The sequence below is a fragment of the Silurus aristotelis genome, assembly GCF_946808225.1.
Source record: "Silurus aristotelis genome assembly, chromosome: 18".
Lineage (NCBI taxonomy): Eukaryota > Metazoa > Chordata > Actinopteri > Siluriformes > Siluridae > Silurus > Silurus aristotelis.
In genome coordinates, this window is record NC_139591.1 from 15,085,915 (window position 1) to 15,107,740 (window position 21,826).

At 37.0% G+C, this 21,826-nt stretch overlaps 1 protein-coding gene across 2 annotated transcripts; it reads right to left on the bottom strand.

Annotated features, from left to right (window-relative positions):
* Positions 1–293: 293 nt before the first annotated feature.
* glis3 (GLIS family zinc finger 3) lies at positions 294–20,863 on the bottom strand. Of its 2 annotated transcripts, none has more exons than XM_083568323.1 (11): positions 20,624–20,863; positions 19,328–19,730; positions 17,984–18,161; positions 16,679–17,846; positions 9,280–9,441; positions 9,078–9,188; positions 6,576–6,708; positions 6,390–6,489; positions 3,936–4,096; positions 3,239–3,412; positions 294–3,130 (listed from the first exon to the last, which is right to left on the bottom strand). In XM_083568323.1, the coding sequence occupies exons 2-11, from the start codon at positions 19,677–19,679 to the stop codon at positions 3,009–3,011; spliced, it is 2,661 nt and encodes an 886-aa protein (XP_083424449.1). In that variant the 5' UTR covers positions 19,680–19,730; positions 20,624–20,863; the 3' UTR covers positions 294–3,008. The 2 variants fall into 2 exon arrangements, with proteins under 2 accessions (XP_083424449.1, XP_083424448.1); XM_083568322.1 differs by having other exon boundaries at positions 3,936–4,111.
* Positions 20,864–21,826: the final 963 nt, after the last annotated feature.

A 21,826-nucleotide genomic window follows, 5' to 3' on the forward strand; every position in this document is an offset into this window, starting at 1 on the left:
GTTAGTTCACCAAAAAATGAACAATTTATTATCATTTACTTTCCATTGTGTCGCTCCAAACCTGTCCCTTTTCATAAAATAAAAGAAGAAGCAAACAATATTCTAGGCGGCCATTCATAAGCTGTTTAATTGTGATTATAACCTGAAATACAATAAACCATCTCATCTAACTTGTCTTCCTGTTTGTACTCCACACTGAACTAAACTACAATTATTTTATTACCGATGAATGGAAAAATCCTGCACTGCATATACAATGCTTGGCACACATAAAAAGAATGAAGCAAACAAAATAGCAGTAAAATATTTAGCCTTTTAATTGTTTTAACAATTAATGATTGATTAGATGAAACAAATGTACACCTTCCTATGCCTCAATTTGCCTGCTTATATTTGCTAAGGTGAAATGTTTGAAGAAAAGATAGAAACATGTAAATTCACTTCAGTGTATAGTCTTGTAAAAAACAAACAAACAAACAAAAAAACGATGATCAAATATGTCTGATGTAGAGGTATCACAGTTAAGGTTGTGTTGATCAGATACTGAGTACTAAACAATATTTTGTCTGGAAGCACACATGAAACCGTGACTGAAACAACACATGCAAATGAACACAGGAGATAATTTGTCTTAAATGTCCACCACCATCGTGACTCAGGTGTTTTGCATAAATTGGTAAGAGAAGCTTGAAAACAAAACAGGATATGCAGGATATAAACAGTATATATATATATATATGTGTGTGTGTGTGTGTGTGTGTGTGTGTGTGTGTGTGTGTGTGTGTGTGTGTGTGTGTGTGTGTGATTAGGCATTACAGTAAATCAGAGTGGTGTTAGATTAACCTCGGACGATAGAAAACACACACACACACACACACACACACACACACACACACACACACACACACACGACAGAAATCTGAACTATAGTTTGCAGTCTTGCACTGATTTCCTGGTCCAGTGCTTTGTGTATATATTACAAATTGTTTGAGTTGTTGTTAATTGCATTAGCTATAAATGTTAGAGAATGTAAGAAGAGATAGCAGACTTCCTCTGTATTAAAATGACAATCAGAATGTTTTTTTTATGTAAAAATCTTTAAAGACCCATCATCACCATCATCATCATCACCATCATCATCATCATCGTCATCATCGTCATCATCATCCAATTTAAATCATCACCATTGTTAAATCATCAACACCATCATTGGTGTCATTATAACCATCATCATCATCTGAACCTGCTATTATATCCCAGCAACTATTGACCTAACTTTTTGCTCCTGTTGATATTGATATTGTTGTATTTTCTCCCTGTATCGCAACACCAAGGTCTAACCAATTCTAACCTCACAAACATCTGGCATAAATTGAAATAGCCTTGTGGTCACTAGCACAGAATAATAAACCTCCTATTTGCCTCATAATAATCTGTGCAAGTGCATGATGTGAAAATTACCCAACTGTATTACCTGTCAGCAAAACAAGACCTAACAGGACACAGTTGCACATCCGTGTTCTTTGATGATTACACCTTTTAAAGGCTTTTTTCTTTCTTTTTCCCCTCAGATGCCACCAATATACCCACACTGTGAGCCAAGATAATGGAGGTTTTGACTGTAATGCTACCGGTTATGCAAAACATTGTAATTAGATGCTTTTAAATGCAATTTCATTTTGTCACATTTGCATTCCCTTTTTTTTGTGTGGTTTTTCTAAACCACATGCCCTTAACCTTTTTTTCAGTGTTTGAGAAAAGAAAAAACTGTACAGGTTATATCATGATTGTAGCTTTAACAGAAGCAGAAGTCTCTATTATATATTTGATTACTGCTTGATTAGATTGTTCATGTCTATTCATGTCTTTTGCAGTTTATATGCATTCCTTTACAAGAAACAAGTTTATCATTCTCTTGGTAAATTCAGTTTTATATGTTTACTTTTTCAGAGAGTGAGCCATGGCAGTTCAGATAGCAGTTTTGGCTAAGTGTAATCAGTGTCGTTTTAGTCGTCCAGAAGCCTCGTTTCATGAATTTATGTACAAAATCGTGAGAAATGTTAATATTCCAAAATGTTTTGTCTTGTTTTCATGGTCACTGAATTTTGCTGTAAGTTTAAAAGATTTGCCAACATTCTAAATAAATACTGCATGCTGTTAGTCTCAGCGAACATAATTTGCTTCTGCCCATGTTTTCTCACATACAGTGCACATTGTGTTTGCCTTCAATGCTTCAACTGATACTTGTATAAAAAAAAAAAATAGTTTTCACAGAATTGAGAATTTAAATACAAAATAAGAATAAAATAAATGGCATCATAAAAACCTATATAAAAGCTTGGAACTCACTTCATTCAGGCTATGGGAAGTCAGATTCATTCTTGTCCATTCTTTTTCATTTATGCTCCTGTGTCTCAAAGATTAAAAACGAAGGTCAGGAAAAATCATAATTATATAGTGGATATACACCATATGGACAACAGTTTGTTGTGGACACCTGATCATAGGATTTGCATGTGTTTTTGAAACATTGCTTTCCACATTTAGTTCCCCTTTGCTGTTATAATAACCTGTGAAGATATTTTACTAGCTTTTGGAGTGAGATTGTGAAGAATTGTGCTCAAGGGCATTAGTAAAGTCAAGTACTCATGTACTGAGAGGAGACCCGAGATCCAGTCAGTGTTCCAAATCATCCCAGTGGTGTTCAATAGGGTTTAGTTTAGAGCTATATAGCAGGCCATTTAAGATCTTCCACTCCAACTGATGTTCACTATATCTGCATGGATTTGTGCACAGGAGCATTGTCATAAGTTTAAGAGAAGGGAACTTTTAATGCTACCACATCCAAAAACATTATATACAATTGTGTGCCTTCAACTTTGTGCTTCGTTTGGGAACAGTTTGGGAAAGAACCACACATGGCTGGAAACATCAGGTGTCCCAATACTTATGTCCATATAGGATATGTGCGATCAAAAGGTGGCCTTCTCTCACTCCTCCACGAAGACTCATGAAAGCCGGCTTGGGTGTTGGTCAACGCAGTGAACTTCTTTGTGAAGGTAGTTATTGTCTGATGCCGATTGCTCCTGCTCTACTAAGGAGTCCTCAGATGTGCCATGTGGATTGAACTCTGGAGTCACAAACATAAAAGCTGTTTAGATAAAAGTGAAATGATGTATGGTATGGTGCACACATAATTATATGATGAATATAACCTGCATGCATTGTACTGTATGACCTGAGATGTTTGACAGAGCTTGGTGGAGCAGCTCGGGTTCCTCTTGAGCTGTACACGAAGAACCCAGACCTTCCTCGAACCCAGGTATCTGCATCATGGAACAGGCAGAGATCTGCTTTCCTGTCTGTGATGACTCTGTGTTTAAGCACACCGTCTGGGCATGACTCGGGAAACCTGAGGAGTGTAGTTACAGGCGCGCACACACACACACACACACACACACACACACACACACACACACACACACACACACATGCACAATAGGTTTTGGAGCTGAAACCCATTCTTTAAACAGCTCATTAGAATTTATCTAACCACCGCTGTGCCATGCCTCTCAAATCAGCACGAGCACGGCATGGCAATGATCAGATTATTTCCTTTGAGTTTGGAAAACATTAGGAGCCACCCTAGCCGACACAAGATAAGGTCTGCATCAGACAGACCTATTTTTGACTTTGATGAACAAACAGCCATCTGTCGCTCCTGAAATGGAAACATGAATTCATGAAACATTCAGCTGGACTTCTTCAGGCCTGGCCATAAAAAGTCAATATGCATCAAGAACACTGCCGTGAATACGCATTTGGATTCGTCTTGGGGCAAACTCCTCACAGCTGGTAAGAATTTGAAATTAACAGCATATCTAAGAAAATATTTCTTAGCAGTTAAAAGAACTTGACATTGATGATTAACTTACTGTCCTGAGGAGGAGGAGGAGGAGGAGGAGGAGGAGGGAGGGATGTTGCCGTATGCTCCGGGTATCCTAAAATTCTGCTGTTTTTTTGTGCTGCCACCATGTGGTGGTGCGAATAAGGAGCTGAAGGTGTGGCTTGGTGTTGTGCCACAGGAGCATCAAACCTACAGAAAAAAATACTTTGAACCAGTTTTCTGATTAGTTTTCTACTATTTTATTCTGTTGAAATCTAGAACAGCATCTCTGGCAGAAGTACTGGTTACAATTCAATTAAACTGTTTCCATCATCAGTTCTTCATTATTATAAATCTCCATTTTCTTTGTAATGTTAAGTACATTTTCAGTCATGGTAGTCTTCAGAAATACATTTTTAGGCGCTATGACATCAGTGATAACAGGAACTATCTTGTTTTGTCGATGTTCCACAACATCAAATCCAACCGTGAACCACTCAAAGGTATCATGTGCCATTATATAACCAAAAAAAAAGGAATTTAATAGTTTGGAAATTACTGTGGAATATAAAACAATTCAGGATGTGCTATTATGGGAAAAATTCATCATAAACCCTGTTGAGTTTTTACCCCTTTATTTTCATACTGCAAATATTTCTTGAAAATGTACCTTTAATTAAAGAATGGAACATCCTACTTTTTAGGTTAATTATGTTAGGGATTTATTTTTTAGTGTAACAACATCTGAACTACAGAATTAGGAAAGAACTCAATTACTCCGATCTGCTTGCCTCATCCTATTTCCCCAGATTGTTTAAATAGCGAGTTTAGGCTTCCCTCTGTTTGATGCTGATGGAATTAAAGCAGAAACCAATGTGGCAGAACACAATTTGCACTTACTTGCGGATTTAGTTTTTTTGAGTTGCACATTGCATGGTACATGTATCAGTAGTACGGTAACAATCGCAGGCCGAGCGTAACCACAAGCAGCTGGCTTTAGTAATGCCACAACGCTTCCTTCTTGCTTTTGAATTGCAGCACTAAAAAAATAGATCTCTATGGACCAGCTGTCTAACAACATCTCTGGCAATTTCTAAATTGTAAACGTCATAACAACAACCACAAAAAAAGCCTTTGTCTTAGTACTCGGGTGCAATTTTCACAAAAGCACGTCTGGCACTTTTTACGGGACAGATAAATGGCACTTTATTTTAATCCATTTATTTCAACTATGAGCTCGCTTTACATAAAGCCATGACAACCAATGACCAAGGCTTTTGTTGTAGATCAGAGAAAAAAGAAAAAAGATCGTCTGAGGCATTTCAATCTGTCATAGCAACCCACTTTGCCAAGGTAAACGCAAAAAGAATGCGAACTAAATAGCAATTCTGTCCTTCATTGAGAGTAGACCAAAACATCGTAGTGAGGGTTGGCGTGTTGGGGGGTTGAGTACAAAACATACTGCACCGATGAGAAACCAATGCTAAACCAGTTCATCAACCTTTCGCAAAGAAGAGCAGACGCAAGTTTACAGAAGTGATGCCAGCCTAATGTGGCATTTACAATTTTCTTCTCAGGTTTAATCTGTTGAGTGAATAAATAAAAACATCCCTAATGTGATTTTGCATAACTTATACTCTTGTTTTTTTCATGTTCCTTTCTTTTCCCAAAGGCAGTAAGCAAGTTTTAAGCCCAGCTGGAGGAACACTTCTGCGGTTGCTTGTTTAAAAAAAAAAAAAAAAGGAACGTTCTTGTTCACTTGGTATAATGGCCACTGTGAATGGAAAAGCAAGTGAACACAATAATGAAATTTCTGGGCAGAATCTGGAGCCATTATGCATTGTTTTGTTTGACAGTGACACATTAGAGTTTTTAAGTAGCGGCCTTTATTCGCCTGAGCTCAGACTTCTTTCGTTGCTAAAATGTCAATTTCCCCCACTGTTTCCTGTCAGCAGGTAAACTAGTGATTTGTAGAATTTCAGTAGTTTTGTGTGTAACAGTAAATGGACGGTCATTGTACGTTTAAAGAATGTGCACTTTAATAGGATTCTTCATGCATGCATCAATTGATTAGATAAGTGCCTATGCTAAATAACGTGGCCAATGTGTGTAGATTAGAATAGCTCTAAAGGAAATCATTATCGTTTTAAAATGTCATGAAGAATTTTTGAGACTCTGTACAGAAAATTTCACCTTGCCAACAATTATGTTTTGTTAAATATTCGGTTTATTATTAGTAGACTACTATAGAGTGTCCATGTGACATGAGTGAATGAGTGCTACAGAAACGTATTAGTCTCATATACTGCTGTTTTAGAAAAATCAATCCTTATGACAATCGGATTCGAGAAACCAACAGAAATGCTATTTGTCCATATGCCATCACAGAATATTAGTATTGACAACTATAACACATTATAATTTTACTGGCAAAAAATTATATTTGTGTGCAGTTCACAATACAATAAAAAAAAGAAAGTTTAGAAGGATATACCAGAAGTACCTGCTGTTGGGCAGTGCGGACACTGGGACATGAGAGCCACAGGATGAATACTGAACGTGAACAGGAGTCACTTGGCTGGACTGATCCAGGGAGAACATACCTAGCAAGCAAACATAACTCACTCAATGTCCCTGGTGCACTTTTAAAATGTCTCATTCAATGCAACGGTTTAGAACTGTTCAGTACCTGTGTACATGTCAGTAGAAAGAGAGGTAGAATGGCTCTCAATCAGCTCCAAAGGTGACAGGCTATGCTGCAGAGGCTGGATAGTTAGACAATCAGAAAGTCCATCCTGATAGATCTCAGTGCTGGCTCTCAGCTGTAATGTAAAAAAGAATGGGGTTGAAATCTAAATTCCAGATGGATTTTTAATGGTTTGTGGAACTGCATATAGGCAGCGTTCTAAATTTTCCAATGATAGTCTAAGGGCTGATTCTTTCTTGCATAAGGCATGACAACGGTGGCTGAGGGAGTTCAAGTAACTGATCTACTTTCAATACCATTATTCCTGGATTTAGAAGAAGAAATTATACAATGGTGTTACTAGGTTAGATTTCCACAAATGTGGCTGCTACAGACTACAACAGCCACAACTTACAGACATTCTCCTTTACAAAATTATTGACGGGAAACACCTGTTCCCAATTACACAAACACTACATAAAAGATTGTTGAAATGATTTATTCACATGTGTACACCCTGTTTTACCTTTACATTGAAGCATCTAAACAAAGTCTTATTATTCCGTGTTTTGCTACTCTTGGCCTTATGCTTTTGATCCTGTTTTCACTGCTCATGTTGTTCAAGATGGCTGATTGTTTGACCCTGACCCTGTTTCTGTTCTTGATCCTGCATTTTTATTCACATTTTGGATTTGTCTACTTATTTATTAAAACTTCCTACCTGTAACTGCATCTATAAAAATCCACAAAACTACACATTTGGTGGTCTGAAAAATTCTATTAGATGTTTTTTTCTCAAATTCTGTCAAACAAGCAAATGAATAAATAAATAAATAAATAAATAAATAAATAAATCGGTTTTGTTTTTGTTAGATTTTTTTTTTAAATGTCTTTCCACAGTATACAGTATCCTTAAAAAGGTAATGGTAAATACAATTAATATTAATTTGCTGAATAGCTGTGTACTTTTCACGAAAAGAAAAAAACAGAATGTAGGCTAAAATTATTCAATTTGAAAATGTCCTCCATAGTCCGAATGAGATCTTTTAAATTTTCTACATTTTCACTTTTAAAAAAATTTCAAAAAATTCAAAAAATGTGTTACATGTAAATACATGTGAAAGAGAAAACCTGTTTCTAGATCATTTAATAATCGGAAGGGATTTTTTCCTCCAGACTTATTACCTGTTTTTTTTTTTTTTTATATCTACTTTTATAGTTAATATTCTACTAACCAAAAGTATACAATGCCTGATCTGGTATAATGAGTATTTATGTTAAAAAAAAAAAACCCTCGCTCAGCATGTCTGTTAACTAAAGTGTATGGTCACGGACTCAGGACTTAGATATGAAACAGGTAGGGTAATTTGGGGTAATAAAATAGTTTAATAAATAGCACCAGGCACTGGTTGTACCTTTAATATGTATCTTTCACATAGATAAAAGAATGCAAGAATAGATATATTGTACTTGGAAATTTACTACATCTAAATTAAGCCACAAATATATATTTTTTATAAAACTCATATTGGTGCAAGTGATGGACGCTTTACGGCAGATACATTTCTCTAAAAAGAGCAAAATGAGGCTAATCCAATGTTATGAGATCCTCTTTTGCATACAGGATCTTCAGTCTTCTCCAGAGCAGCTAGCATGACTATATATTTTTATTCCAGTAGCGGTTTTCACATGTTTACTTAAATTATCTTAGTCTTTAAAAGTGCGTTACTCTAGCATGATTCCTTTTCGGCTGTAATAAAATGACATATCAGACCTTTTGCGGATAACACTAAAGATGCCAAAAGCTATAAGCAATACATAGATGGATGTATTATTGTTCAAGTATGTAGTGTAGTGAATGCTTTGGGAATAGACAACGTTCAGTTTTTCCTGCAGCTTAATGCTTCCCTCCATACAAGGCGAGAGCTATTTTGACCCTGAGAAAACAAACTGCCTACGTTAGGCTTTCATAGTTAATAAGCTTGTGTTTTTTAAAGACATTAATGAGGAATTGTGTGAACTTTAGTCCTGCTCTGTTGGAGATGAGCATAGACTACAACAAATCTCTATAAACAGTTTGACCTTCGACATGGCATGTACTAAAATGACATTATCTAGTCACTGACATTATCTGCAGAAAACCTATGTTTTAGAAGTCTCTTGTTTATTTTTATCATTATTTTTTTTTCAAGCCCAAAAGCAGCATACCATAAGTAGCTGTATCTATGGTGATGCCATTTGTTTTTTCCTTCCCGTGATAATGAGCACAGCTCCTACACGAGTTGATGTCTGCCCTTGCAAACAGTTGTTATGGATTATAAGCATATGATATCATATTGAAAGAAAAGCATGTAGACAGAATGGGGTGTGTGTGTGTGTGTGTGTGTGTGTGTGTGTGTGTGTGGGGGGGGGGGGGTCAGATGACTTTAACAAATGACCACTTGTTTGCTCGAGATGAAGTTTTGTGTTGAAGAATTCTGTCCATTTGGTAGAGCTTTTTCTCACCTTCTTCCTGGCCTGCTGCTCCTTGTTGGAATGCGATTTGACATGCTTTCGCAAAGAGCTGGGATCAGTGTAGCGTTTTTGGCAGCCTTGAACCTGACATGCGTAAGGTTTCTGAAACACACAGATTGCAGGGGTATGTAACTCAGGAGTCCACCTGAACCACTTTTAGACATTAGCGTGCTCAGTTTGAGTGCAGACTCACTGTGTCGACATGTGTGCGCTGGTGCTTGGCACGGTCGCTGGAGTTGCTGAAGGCTTTCTGACAGCCAGGGTGCTGGCACATGTACGGTTTTTCTCCTGTGTGGCTCCGTTGGTGGATTCGTAGGTTCTCTAGGCGGGAGAATGCCTTCTGACAGCCTTCAAACTGCCAATGAAAGGATGAAAAAAACATATGAGAGATCATTTATAAGGTTCACTTATGGTCAAATATTTCAAAACATTACAGGCACTTGACCTGTGGACCAACTTGTTTTGTTTCCGCATGCTTTAGCCAGGAGGGGTCAGTATTTTACAGTTCAAATCAATTAACTGTCTTTGTGTCACTCTACTTGCTGAGTTCATTACCAAGGTCCTACTTGAGAACAATCTTTAGTCCTGTGCACTGTTTATCATTAATGCAAGTGACTTATTAATGAACAAGTTTTCAATATGACTGTAATTTAAAAAATCCACATTCACTGCTACTTTTCTATTTTGCAGTGAGCTCACCCATAAGGTATGCAAAGCCTCTGCTCTCTGTCCCCATCATGCTCAAGTCTGGAATGTCTATTAACTTGGCTGAGAGTGCATAAAAGCTATTAAGGACTGATAACCTTGTACCAATTCGCATTGGAAACAGAACTGGTTATTACAATGCGGCACCTAATTGTGCATACTGACAGTCAAGATTCTTTTTTTTTCCACACATTCATTCAATGTTTATTTGCTTTCTTGTTTGGACTTTCTTCCACTTGTCAATTATTCTTGATTTTCTGTAAAAAAAAAATAGTGCTAAGAAAACTATAAGTGCTCTGGAGTACGAGAGAAAACTGCCAAAACAAAAGGCTGAAATGACACAGTTCAAACGATAGCATTCAAATTTCTTAATTTCCTGAGTGTGGACCCATATAAACTTGCCCTGATATATACAATTTAGTTGATAGAACTGGGCTCGAAACTGCAGTTTGGAGTCAATTCAAAAGACTTTAAAACCATGATTAGATTCTAAACCATTAATCCCTGTTGGCAACACTGGTTTCTACATGGCCATCTGGATTGCCAAATTTCAATTTCTATCCTGAGAAGTTCAAATATTTCTGTGATTTGAAATATTAACAATAATTATTAAACATATTTTTGGAAAATCATGATTTATAAGGGGGTGCCATTTGTTTTAACAAGAAGACAAACCTCTTTAAATCATCACGTTTTTGTATACTTGTAGAGAAAGGGCAATACGAGGGCTCTTTCTCTACAAGTATACAAAAGGGCGATGAATTTAAAAAAAGGGAAAAGAAACTATATAATTGGCCTTAGTAAGGTGTTGGGCTTTCACAAGCTGCCAAACCAGCTGCTCCATGGCATCAGGTCTACAAGTCTCTAGCATTGTAGCAGAGCAAGAAACACCAAAAGAAACTCCCTCAGTTTGTGTTATTATGATGACAATACAGATCACTCTCTAACAAGATGCTCAAGAATGTCCCATAGCTGTTCAACCTGTCTAAGTTTAGGAATGCCAATACTTTGAATTGATTTGGAATGATACTTCTCTCAAAGGGGACAAATGAAACCAAAAGGTTGTAGCAAAAATAAATGCCCCTTACAGAACAATAGAGCCACTATGTCCAACATATGTATTTGTATTATCAATGGGATCATGTCCAAATGGACCTGTCACCTTTTACCCCAATAGCTTTGTAAAATCACAATTCCTATACTCATTTATTAAACATCACTTCCATTCTTAAACTCAAAACAACAATCTTTTCATTCTGTTGTCCATGGTTGTTTTTTTCCCCAAAGAAAATGAATGCCATTTAATTATAGCTGTACAATAATTTTACGACTAGCATTCGCACTGTTGACATTTTATGATAACCTGGGAGCATGTGCACAAGTGGGTACTACTACAGCTTGGCATTTCTTTCCCCTTACTTGGCCATTTCATTGTGGCTTCACTTAGATTGGCCTCTCATTACACAGTGTTTGTTTGAGGAGCAGAGTGTCTTGGACTGGGATTAAACACTAATTTTAGTAATTTTTCAGAGCAGCTAATTAAAGAAAATCCCACAGCAATTACGTCTACTTCAAAATAACAACTGCAAACAACTCTTTGAATTGAATATGTGACACTTTGTGAATGACTTAAATGTTAAATGTTAAAAAGGCCGCATTAGAGAAACATATATTAAAACAATGCTTTTGATCCATTTCCTTGTTTTTTTTTTTTCAAAAAAATCCCTCAGAAGGCATAGGAGATAGAAATAATTGCAGTGACATTTTTAATCACCATTAACACTGTAGGCTGCATTGCAAAATCTTGCTTAAGTGGAACCCAAGGTGGAAGAAAATTACTCAAATCAGTCAGCATTCATCTCAGCGCTACGGCCAAGAACAGATGCAAGATCAAACAGGTGCACTTGGAGTAGCCTTTCAGGTTTATTTAATAAAGCTTTGGACCGTGCTGGCTCCTCTGAGAGAGAGTGAAGGCCTGAAAAGACAGCAGCGTGTCTCCTCAAAGCTGCAGTCAATCAAACAACTATGGCAGCCTGCCATGCACTGCCACACAATGCCAGTACCATTCCAATGCCAGCAGTCAGCTTGGTAACATTTCTCCCTCTCCTCATTTTTCTAACTTAACAAAAGCTTTTTTTGCTTTCTTTTTTATCACTATGGGTGGGTTTTTTTTATTAATGCAAATAATAATTAGAATTGCAACGTTATTTTTATTTTCTTAGTAATATAACAAGCTGAATATTTTGTAAAAATATAAAAAGAGAATTAAAGGCTGGTAACTGAAAAAGAAAAGTGGATATGTTTTTCATGATAAAATATTATATAAAATTATGTAAATTATATAAAATATATGATATTAAAAAGTTCTATAAAATTTATTTTCAGTGTATTTATTTATTACATTGGAACATTTAGATAAATAATGAGCTTCTGACTGGTCATTTCATGTTAGATGGCATTACACTCTACCAGCACTGACTATTTTAATATAACAGCAAGCTTGTGTTTTGTTCATGAAATGAATTGTCTCAAATTGGTCCTAACATTGCCAATTAGAATGCTGTCTCAAGTCTATTCAATGTAATAGACAATATGCACCACATTAACAACTCAACAGAGGCAACATTGCCTGTAGATGCCATTCGCCTTCTCACTGTGCAAATGCTTAAAGCCGCCAGAAGTTTCAATCGGTCACATGACCACCAGAGTATTTACTAATTTCTAGTGTCTGAGGATAGACCATTCAACTGCTTTACAACAAATCTTTTATGGTCAGAAATCATGGGCAAGATTTCTTCCTTTTTAATGGTAAAGAAACAGGACTAACCACTGCAGTTGAAGGTGACTAAAGACATCGAAAAAAGAAAAGAAAAAATCAGCAATGTACTCAGTATAACTCCATACAGAGTTCCTGGAAGAGACAAATAACTTAAAAGCAGTCCTTAAAGGTCCATGCTTGCTGCTATTTCTGCTGGACAGACCAGAGTTTCTCGCTGCTACTATGGTAACTCTGAACACGAATACCTGCTCTTCGGGTAAAAAAACTCCAGCTGTCAGTTCCTCATTGCAGTCTATTGTCAGGAGCACTGTAATTTCATACAGGCTATGAGGACCAAATCTAATTACTAATATGATAGTTCTACACAGAATTGTATAATTTTAAAACTTAAATACTGCATGTTCCTCGTACTTATCAGAAAAGGGAAAGGCAAACATTGCACCTAGTCAGGGAATGCACTGTGTACAATGCTTACCATTGGAAACAGACAGAAATTGTGCCCATAAAAAGAAAAAAAAAAAACAGTTAAAAATGTTGCCAGATACAATGACTGTGAACAAGTTGAAACATGTTTTGCAAACCTCATTAGACAATTGTATAGTGTAATATAATCTGTTTGATTATGATCCTAATGCTCATCGAACTGTTTGGCATTTCCTGTATTGTTCGTCTGTCACTCTGGCTTCAGGAAAGTGGCTTTACTATTCATCACACTGGCACTTTTAAAGAAAGTTGTGATTTACATTTGTAAGGCTTTGCAGTATAATAAGAACATTGACTTCCAAGCATACAGACTTCTACAGACTTCCAGAACTAAAGGTGCTTTGGGTTAGTGCCTTTGCAACCAAAGACAGACAGTGACAAATTCTGGCAGTGTCAGAAATCTCTAAATAAGGTATACGATGATGCATATCTAATGGTACAGCCACAATAATACTAATAAAAAAAACCCAGAATAATAGAAAGAAAAAAAGAAAAAAAATCAATTGTAAAGAATTTTGATGATTGCAGTGACTGATGTAAACAGAACATAGTACATGTTCTTTTTTTGCAAGTCTAACGTTAGATCTTATTGCATAATATCGTTAGATCTTATTGCAAATTTTTATTGATGTATGCTAACATGCAGTCTGTTATAATATTCAACAAAAATTTTTGCAGTGTCAAATAGTGTGACATGTAATAAAATGGTGAAATCTGACTGACTTCACATGATTATTATAATCAGAGCTATAGCCTTACATTAAATCTGCAAATGTAACAGTTTCTTTACTTTATAAAGCATGATCATATGTATATATGTGATGCAGAAAACCCATGCCTGTGCTTAATGATATTTGTAGATCTTGTTTTGGTCATGCTTCGGAAAGCTAATTACGACCCCAATTCCATAAAAAGATGGAATACTGTGTAAATTGTAAATTAAAAAAAAAAAATGCAATGATTTGCAAATCTAATCTAAACTAATATATTTTTCAGAATAGAACATAGAAAACATATCAAATGTTTAAACTTAGGAATTGAAATGTAATTTTAATCTTGATCGTTACAATACTGTATGTCTCAGAAAAGCAACAACAAACTGAAAAAGTAAGTGCTACTAAACAGAAAGAGCTGAAGGAGCATTTTCCAACTAATTAAGTTCATTGGCAACAGGTAAGGAACATGACTGGGTATAAAAAGTTTATCTTAGATTTTCTTTCAGAAGTAAAGATGAGCAGAGGTTCACCAATAAAAAACTGTGAAAACCTGCCTCTACAAATTGTGGAACAAATTATGTAATGTTCCCCAACATAAGATTGCAAAGACTTTGACTATCTAATCAGCTACAGTGCATAACATCATTAGAAGGTTCAGAGAACCTGGAGAAATCTCTGTGCACAAGGGACAGGGGCAAAAATCAATATTGAACTTGATCGTCAGGCCCTGCATTAAAAACTGCCATGATTCTGTAAAAGAAATCACTGCATGTGCTCAGAAACACCGCTAAAAATCATTGTCTGTGAAAACAGTTTGCTGTGCTATCCACAAATGCAAAAGCAACATCATGCAAAAAATAAGTAATATGTAAACATGATCCAGAAATGCTGCTGTCTTTTTGGGCCAAAGCTCATTTAATATGGACTAAGACAAGGTGCAAAATTATTCTGTGATCAGACGAAATGAAATTAGAAATTTTATTTGAAAACCATGGTTGCAGCATCCTCCAGACTAAGAGGGAGAGGAACCATCTGGATTGTTAACAGTGATTAGTTTGACAGTCTACACCTCTAAAAGTATATGGGTTTATTACTGCCTATGGAATGGGCAGCTTGCAAGAAAGCTTCCATCCAGATAATGTTTTTTTTTTTCATGAAAGGCCTTGCATATTTTAGCAAGATTATAATAAAAAAACATACTGCATTTATAACAACAGCATTATTCTGTAGTAGAAGAATATGGGTGCTAAACTGGCCTGCCTTCAGACTAGACCTCTGACTAATTGAAAACATTTGGTGCATTATGAAATGAAAAATACAACAAAGAAGAGCAAGAACTGTTGAGCACCTACAATCCTGTATCACAAACAAATGGGACAACTTTCCTCTCCTAAATCTCCAGCAACTGGTTTCCTAAGGTCACAGACATATATGCACTGTTGTTTAAAGAAGATGAAATGCTAAACAGTGGTAAATGTCATTCTGTTCCAACTTTTTAAAAATTCGAAATGACCTTAAAATGTTACATTTTATCAGTTCAAACATTTGCTATTTTTTTCTTTGTTCTATTGTGAATAAAATTTAGTTTTTTTTTAGATTTGCAAATCATTGCTTTCAGTTTTTATTTGCATTATACACAGCGTCCCAACTTTTTTGAAATTAGGGTTGTGTATAATAAAATAATAGTTATAGTATAGTATAGTATTATAGTATAGGTTTCCAACCCAATTTATTTCTTGCTAAGGAATATAAACTGTTTTTCTGTTTTCTTTTCACCAGGAATGACAACAACGTTAGTTAAAAGGCTATTAGTAGTATTAGTAGTAGTCACATATTGAAATGGTTGCCTTACTATTTACTTACATGATATTCTTACATCAAATTAATGGATTTTGCTGCATAAATGTACACATATTGCAGTAGATTTCTAGAACTGAAAACTTTTCAAGGATGGCACATATGAAATTTCGCTGAGATTTTCAGTGAGAACTGGCTGTGACCATGTATTTTTCTACCTCTTCGGTCTATAATTACATGCTCGACAAAACCATTCAACTGTTCCAGGCTCCATGGCAACAGGAACAGTTTTAAGTAATGAGTAAGTGTTTGGAGTGAAAGGTTGGCCATAGGTATGTGCACCATTAATGATTGCCAAGATCAGATGAGAAAAGAAATGGCTGAAGATTGTCACTTCACTAACCTGAACCTGGGGGTTTCACAGTAGGAACTGAGCTACAGGGTCCATTTCTTATCTCCATCATCTTGGCAAGCCTTTTACGAAAATTGTGTGAGCACATATGGCTATGGAGGTAAACTAGCACTAGTGAGGTACCTAACAATACATCTCAAGCTATGTCATGACCTCTGGATTCCTCTTGACAGCTTATCCAGCTGAGAGAAGATTGCTAACAAGAAGTAGACCATTTTTCTGCCATTGCTTAAATGAGGGCCCTTTGTGCAATTTTTTAATAAATATATAAATGCCAAAATTCTCTTATCAATTATCAGAGACTCTTAATAAGCTGATGGCCAAAACTACTAGATGAAAATACCTTCACAGCTGAAGCGTCATCCTGCCTGAGCCCAGCAATGACAACACATCAAAGTGTACAATGGACTTTGGACTGCCATCTTAAATAATGTGAAGTGACAGATTTACATTTAAAGTAAGAGCCCCTTGAGATGCTTCAGCAGCTTTGTTAAAATGGAGAAACCTCTAAAGAACACTTTAAGTTGGATTTTTACACTCTTTTTCAGGAGACATAAATCAGAGATATTAAAAAGATATTTGCACAGTGTGTCTTTAGGACCTATGGCATGATGTATATGCTAATGTGATAAACAGGGGAACCAAAATTAAACAAGAATTGCACTAATATTCTATTAACATTCAATTGTACTTTGCATACCGTACATCTGTTAGGTTTCTCCCCCGAATGTACCCGCATGTGGATTAGTAGTTTGTAACGAGCATTGAAAGGCTTGTGTCTCCGTGGACACCCTGCCCAGAAGCAGACAAAGTCCTCTCCTTTGCGCTGATCAATATGTAGTTTCTCTATGTGCTTGACCAGCTCCTCTTGGTGACTGTATGTGGCACAACAATCCAACCAACGGCAACAGTGTCCCCCATTAACATCATCAATCTCCCCCTCTTCCTCCTCTTGCATTGGGCACAGAGGCAGGGGCAGAACACCAGGTTTGTCTGTATGAGGCATAGTGCATGTATCTGCAGGATTCTGAGTGCACACCAGGTGGCCACCTGGTAGTCGGTGTACATGGTGGGAGTAATAGGGTGGTGGAGGTCCCCTCGGTGGAGTTGGGGACCTAACAGTGGCTGAAATTTCAAATTGAAGGTGTGTTGTACTTTCCAGACTTTTATGTGGAGCATTATCTCTTGTTGCAATGTTGCTTATGAGAATTTCCTGTCCTGGCAGAAGCTGATGCTCCACTATTAGATTAGTTCCTCCTATTTGTCTGTCATGTGCACCCTGTTCTTCTAATCTCTGCATGCAGAGACTAACTCTTTCAGAATGGTGGTTGCTTCTTAAGGTCTGACCAAGAGTGGAACTGGCTTTGGGAATAGGATAACCAAAGCTGGAATTTGGAATACAGCTTCCCCTGACTCCCAAGAGATGCCCACATACTTCAGACTGTAGTGGTGAGGGAGCAGGCTGTGAGGCTGGAGAACTATGGGAACCAATTATGTATGCCACCAATGAGGTTGGTGATGTCCGAATAATGGAGTTTAAGTCAATTCCAATGCCATCAGACAGAGGTGAGATAGAGAGGGCCCTTTTTTTAGGACGGCTTGATTGGCGGGGGCTGTTGATGTCCTCCTTAAACAGGTACGCAGGAAGTGAAGTTGGATTAGAACTACTGGTAGCTCCAGACATGGCAGTACCTGGTGGGAGGTTCAGAAATTCTGGACCTTCAGCTGTTTGGCTAAAGTTGCTCTGCTCACCTAGTGGTGGCAGCACACGATACCCATAGGGCCAGTCCAACTTGCTGCTGCGTATTGATTGGCTCTCTGCAATGCTGAGGGTGGTGGAAGCCAATGACTCTCTGGATAACACAGACCTGTGGCAGCACATTTAGATAAGTGTGAGCTCTGTTCCTCATTGATAACTGATACAATTCAGTTCATAAGCTGAATATAGGTTGAATAAAAAAAGCTGAGAGATTCTGTTACTTCTTATGACATCTTGCATACATACCTGGCATCTGTGAAGGGCACAAAAAGTCCCAGAGAAGGTGGAGGGTATTGCGATGCAGAGGTGTGGATAGTGGACACTGGACTCACACTCTCCAGGACAATAGCACTGCTTGTCACTTGCAGGTTTGATCCGCCATACTCGCCCAACAGCTTTCTATTGGGCCCCAGTGTGTGAGAACCTGCAGACAACAAAAGATTTGTGTTTATTGAACAAAATACATATTCTTGTCCTTTTTTTTAACAACACAAGTGTGGGCTTTCCTTTTATCCAGGGATTAATGATTAAGAATGCAAACTAATAAAGAACAAAAAACAACCCAGTGGCTGTTTGCTAGTTAATGTTAAACCTAATGCTCATTGAATGCATCTATCAACTTTTAACAAGCATAATCTTTCCTGAAGTAATGGATAAGGTATTTAGTCAGTTCTTTAAACCCATCTTAATCATATTTTTCATTCTATACCATACATATATATCTCACACATCAGAAACGGTAGTTCCATCTCTTAGTAGTTCCATTTTCCTTTCCCCTAGTAGTTCAATTTTCATCCTGCTTTGAAGAAGGTCACCAGGCATAATACTCCAAAAGGACAATTTAGTCACTTCCTTTTTTTTTTTTTTAATAAATAAAGAATTACTGAAAGAAGTATAGACAGCAGGATGTCTTTTTGATTTCCTTTAAAAAAGAAACAATTGTACTCAAGTAATTCCCAAACTTGTAGAGCTTGAAATCCCTTTATGATCTGTTAATCAATAACCAATTTTCTTATGTTTTTTCCTTGAAAGAGAAAAAAGATAGAAAACATTATGCTTTCCTTTAAGCTGATGAAGGAATACTAAGGCAAATTCAAATAAATCCATTGTTTTGGTCTAAGATAAAAAATAGAACTATGTCTACAGTTACACAATTAATGCTGAAATGTCAGCATTCAATGTCAGATCAATACTTTCAGCATCTGTTTATTCCAAAAGTTGCTTGCTTGCTGGTGCGCAGATATGAATTTTAGTTATATTATGGAATTCATTGAGTGGCAAATTTATGCTGTAAAAAATGATGAGGATGTTGAACTGCTCTGTATCTCTTGGGGACCATCATGTCATATGTTCCAGATCACTGGGCTGAGAAATGTGAAAACAGTGAAGACTCAGTGAAGGCAGAAAATGCACCAATTTTCTTTGAAACGAGACTCTGCTGAATTATGAATGATATGAATTAAGGACATCAGCTTTTGTTTGGTCAAAGTTATATAGTGTATTTATCATGAAAAAAAAGTGGATTCAGAAAAATGATAGACTTTCTTTTACACCATTGTATAAAAATATTACTGTTTTTCAATTTATTACCTTTGACACCACTCTGTGTGCCATATAATCTCCCTGTATTGGAACTTCCTGGTGGTGCAGGACGTGAAGACATTTGTTGACATGAAGTTTGTGGGACACTGAAGGTGCCATGGTGCTTCCCATTGGTCAGCACTTGCCTGCGCAGGCTCAGAGCAGGTAGTAGCACTGTACTCCCAGGTGCCACAGCTCCAGTGCCCATTCCATTGGTGGGACCAGGGCTTCCTTGCTGTGGGAAAGAGTGGGAACTACTAGCATGCACTCGGATGTGAGATAGCTGCTGCCCAGTTATGGCACCCAGAGACTTTGGCATGCTGCTGGGGGAGACCAGGAGGTTGCAGCCTTTGGCATTCATTTCTATCAATTCTGCTCCAAGCAAAGAGACCAATGTGCCAGAGGTGTCATGCTGTGAAGAAATGTCAGTGTTGTCAGAATTGCAGCGATTATAGCTCATGGATACTATTCTTAAGCATTTCTGCCTCACAGTGTCAGGGTCACTGGTTCGATACCAAGTTCGGGTTACTGTCTGTGAACAGTATGGTTCATTATGTTTTTTCCAACTCATCGTGGATTTTCTCCAGGTTTTACAGTTTTCTCTGACTATACTAAAAAATACTGGGCTACACTAAATTGCCCATCTACATAAATTAATTAATAGAAAAGTATTACATTCAGAATAACAATTATTTCTGCTTCATGTCCAGTGTTCCTGTGATAGGATGACCAAATGAATAAAAGTAGTATTTGTTCAATTCTTTTTTAAGAGCTGTTTTACCCTATTAGGCTTGGTGAGGATCCCAGGAAGGATTATAATGAATATGAGGCAGGAAACCATCTGAATAAGACAGGACACAGGTCAATCACAGGGCACAATGCATACACTTATAAGACTTTTAAGAGAAGCAAAGAAACCGGAGAACCCTAAGGAGGCAGACATGAGAAAAGTAACCTAAGCTCACGATTAAAGCTGTGAGGCAGAAAGACTACCTATTCTTCCACTGGCCACCTAGAATTATGGTTGATTTAATTCGATTTCCCTGCGTTTTCTGTTTTGATTCATGCATTCAGGAATTCTGTGCTTGACTTCTTTTCTTACAAATGAACTGAATAGCATTTAACATACAAATGGTCCAAAACTCTTTCAGACAAATTAGTAAGTTAGGTTATATAGTATAAGAAGTTATCATAATTATATACAATATACTAAAAATATGTGCATGGATGATTTGTATTTATTTAAATATAACAGGACATTTCCGTGTACACTTGGTTTTAGTGGTAAAAAAAAAAGTTTCTTACCTGTAAATATCTTCAGGAAGTCTGGAGCTGAGTTTTTCTTAACTGACATCACATGAGAGAACATCATGAATCATATTTTACTCCTCTACAATCTTGTGTCACTGGAGTTCTGTCTCGTCTTTCGAGACAAATGAAAGAAAATAAAATTTGGAAAGAAAAAAGTTCTGACGTTGTTGTTTTTTTTTTATCACTAACTCAGATGAGGTTATGCGTGATGAAACATTAAGCTATGTGTTTGTATGTGTGTGTGTATGTGTGTGTGTGTGTGTGTGTGTGTGTGTGTGTGTGTGTGTCTGTCTGTGCAGGAGCGCACGCCGTTGCCAGGGGCGGGTGAAGAGTTCAGTGTTTCAGCTTTGGTCACTCTTTACACTTCACACACTTTTACTCTCACTGCTTCTCACAAGTTTGAATAACTCTCATGCTTCACTCAAAAAAAAATCATTAACCAACAAAACTTTTTTATTGCACACTTGACATTTAATTAGACTCTAAAGTAAATTCTACACTATAACTGGAATCTGAGCAAACAGCTATAGTCTACTGGGTTGCTTCTTATTTTGGACTTTGGCATTTTTATTTATTACATATTTATTTTTAGATCTCAGCTTAGTTGGCGAGTTTCATTCCATTTGCTTGTTAATTAATTGTTCATTAATTAATTAATGAATTTATTTGTTCATTTATTTGTTTTTGTTTTTTCAGCAATCATGTAGATACAAACCTGTTCCAGCAGGACAATGCCCCTGTGCCCAACGCGATAAACCCAGATTTTGAGCGGAAAAACTCAAATGGAATGCAAAGAGCCCTGACTATACCCCCAATGTCAACACCTTTAAGATGAACCGGAAACCCTGACTGCACCCCAGACCACCTCATTTAACATCAGTGCTCACATGAACTATATACACATTGCAATTATTGGCAAATATAATAATTCTGCTCATAGCAAACTCATAGGTGTGTAATGATTAGGTGTCACTAAGGATTTGGACCCATTAAAGAAGGTGTTTGGGAGGCACTTATTGACTCTTTCAGCAGCTGCAGTTTAGATTGAAGGTCCTGGGAAAGACTCTGGATCTACAATGACCCTGACCACTATAAAGCGGTTACTGAAGATGAATGAGTGACTAATCAATTGGCTGTTTGAAAGGCCAAGACGTTTCTGCAGTAAAACTGACACGTGGTATACTGGCATACTGTATG